Genomic DNA, 1,886 nt, shown 5'->3' on the forward strand with positions numbered 1-1,886 from the left:
GCTGAAACTTTTATTCAGATGTACATTATTTCCAAAACAATAGTATTTCATTGTATAATATCAATACTTTCATTAGAAAACATTGTTACAGTAGGAAATTATTTGATTGGTTTCAATAAATGTCCTATAGTTATGCTCTAAATATTAATCATATAACATTTACATAGTGATTAGATTGATATATCAAACTATTGGATATTACAACATTTTAATTGGAAATAGTAAAATGATTTAATAAATTTATACTAGGTCACTTCATTCATAAACATAACGTTAAATTTCGACTTCTTCCTTGTCCTTTCAAGAAAATTGTACTTCTCCTTTTAAACACTAGTGTTGTTTAAGTGATAGAAATGGTACACCATATAACTAATTATGCATCTCTTTTATACAATAATTGTCAGAAAACTGAAATGCTAATCTGTTACCCACTAATTTTCAAGTGTACTAGATTTCATGGCAAATATTATTCACTTTCATTTATCATATAGTTTCTGCAGGAATTGACTGTATCCAGACTTCCTGGGGTTCATGTGCTGATTCCACCACTTGCTATGTAACCTTAGGTAAGTTACTTTACATTTTCCAATGCATGCTCCCCATCTATAAAATTAAAAATACTGAATATGATTTTATGGAAATTAAAAAATACACACATACATATTTCTTAACCCTGTGCCAGCAATTTAGTAACCATTCCATAAATGTTAGCTAATATTCACATCTCCATTGCATAATCCTACATTGATATATTTTAATTTTTTGTTATACTTATGGTCCCTTTTTTGTTATGTTCATAAATCTTTAGCTTCAAAGTCACTCTAAGTACATTTTATAAAAATAATATAAAAGGATGTCCATTATTTGTAGTAAGTTTTTTTGTGTTTCTGGTAAAAACAAGTTTTAAAATATAGAATGACTCATTACACAAAAATAAATAAACAATGAGACTCTAAATTCAATAAAATACCTTTTAGTTCAAACTTTCCTTGAATAATATATTTGCTCATATTAACCTTCATGCATTTAATAATGAAAATGCAACCATCAAATTTATAACTGCTTTAATGTACTAATCTCATCACAGGTTCTTTTTGGGAACAGCTACCTTGTCTCATGGATTCCCTTGTGTATGGGAACCACACTGTTGTGAGGGAGTTCATCTTATTGGGCTTAACAGATGATCCAGTCCTTCGAGTCATCCTCTTCATGATCATCCTGTGCATCTACCTGGTGACCATGTCTGGCAACCTCAGCATCATCGTTCTAATCAGAATCTCCTCTCAGCTCCATCACCCTATGTATTTTTTTCTGAGCCACTTGGCTTCTGCTGACATGGGCTATTCATCTACTGTCACACCCAACATGCTTGTAAACTTCCTGGTAGAGAGAAATACAATCTCCTACCTTGGATGCACCATCCAGTTTGGTTTAACTGCTTTCTTTGGGACAGTAGAATGTTTCCTTCTGGCTGTCATGGCATATGACCGCTTTGTGGCAATCTGCAACCCACTGGTTTATTCCACCAAAATGTCCACTCAAGTCTGTGTGCAGTTGCTTGTAGTGGCTTATATAGGTGGTTTTCTTAATGCTTCCTCCTTTATCTTTTCCTTCTTTTCTTTATTCTTCTGTGGACCAAATAGAGTCAATCATTTTTTCTGTGACTTTGCTCCTTTAATTGAACTCTCCTGTTTTGATACCAGTGTCCCCACAGCTGTTCCCTCATTTTCTTCTGGCTCCATCCTTATGGTCACCGTGATTGTCATAGCCGTCTCCTACATCTACATCCTCATCACCATCCTGAAGATGCGCTCCAGCGAGGGTCGCCACAAGGCCTTCTCCACCTGCACCTCCCACCTCACTGCAGTCACTCTGTTCTATGGGAC

General features: G+C 34.7%; 1 protein-coding gene across 1 annotated transcript; it reads left to right on the plus strand.

The window, feature by feature from the left end:
• Window positions 1-1,116: 1,116 nt before the first annotated feature.
• Window positions 1,117-1,884, plus strand: LOC105818254 (olfactory receptor 502-like; the record flags this gene model as incomplete). The annotated part of the gene is made up of 1 exon (XM_012654192.1): window positions 1,117-1,884. A coding segment is annotated over exon 1 (768 nt), but the record flags the coding sequence as incomplete, so codon positions are not given.
• Between the last annotated feature and the right edge of the window lie 2 nt (window positions 1,885-1,886).

Source organism: Propithecus coquereli, unplaced genomic scaffold (genome assembly GCF_000956105.1).
Source record: "Propithecus coquereli isolate 6110/MARCELLA unplaced genomic scaffold, Pcoq_1.0 Scaffold44, whole genome shotgun sequence".
Lineage (NCBI taxonomy): Eukaryota > Metazoa > Chordata > Mammalia > Primates > Indriidae > Propithecus > Propithecus coquereli.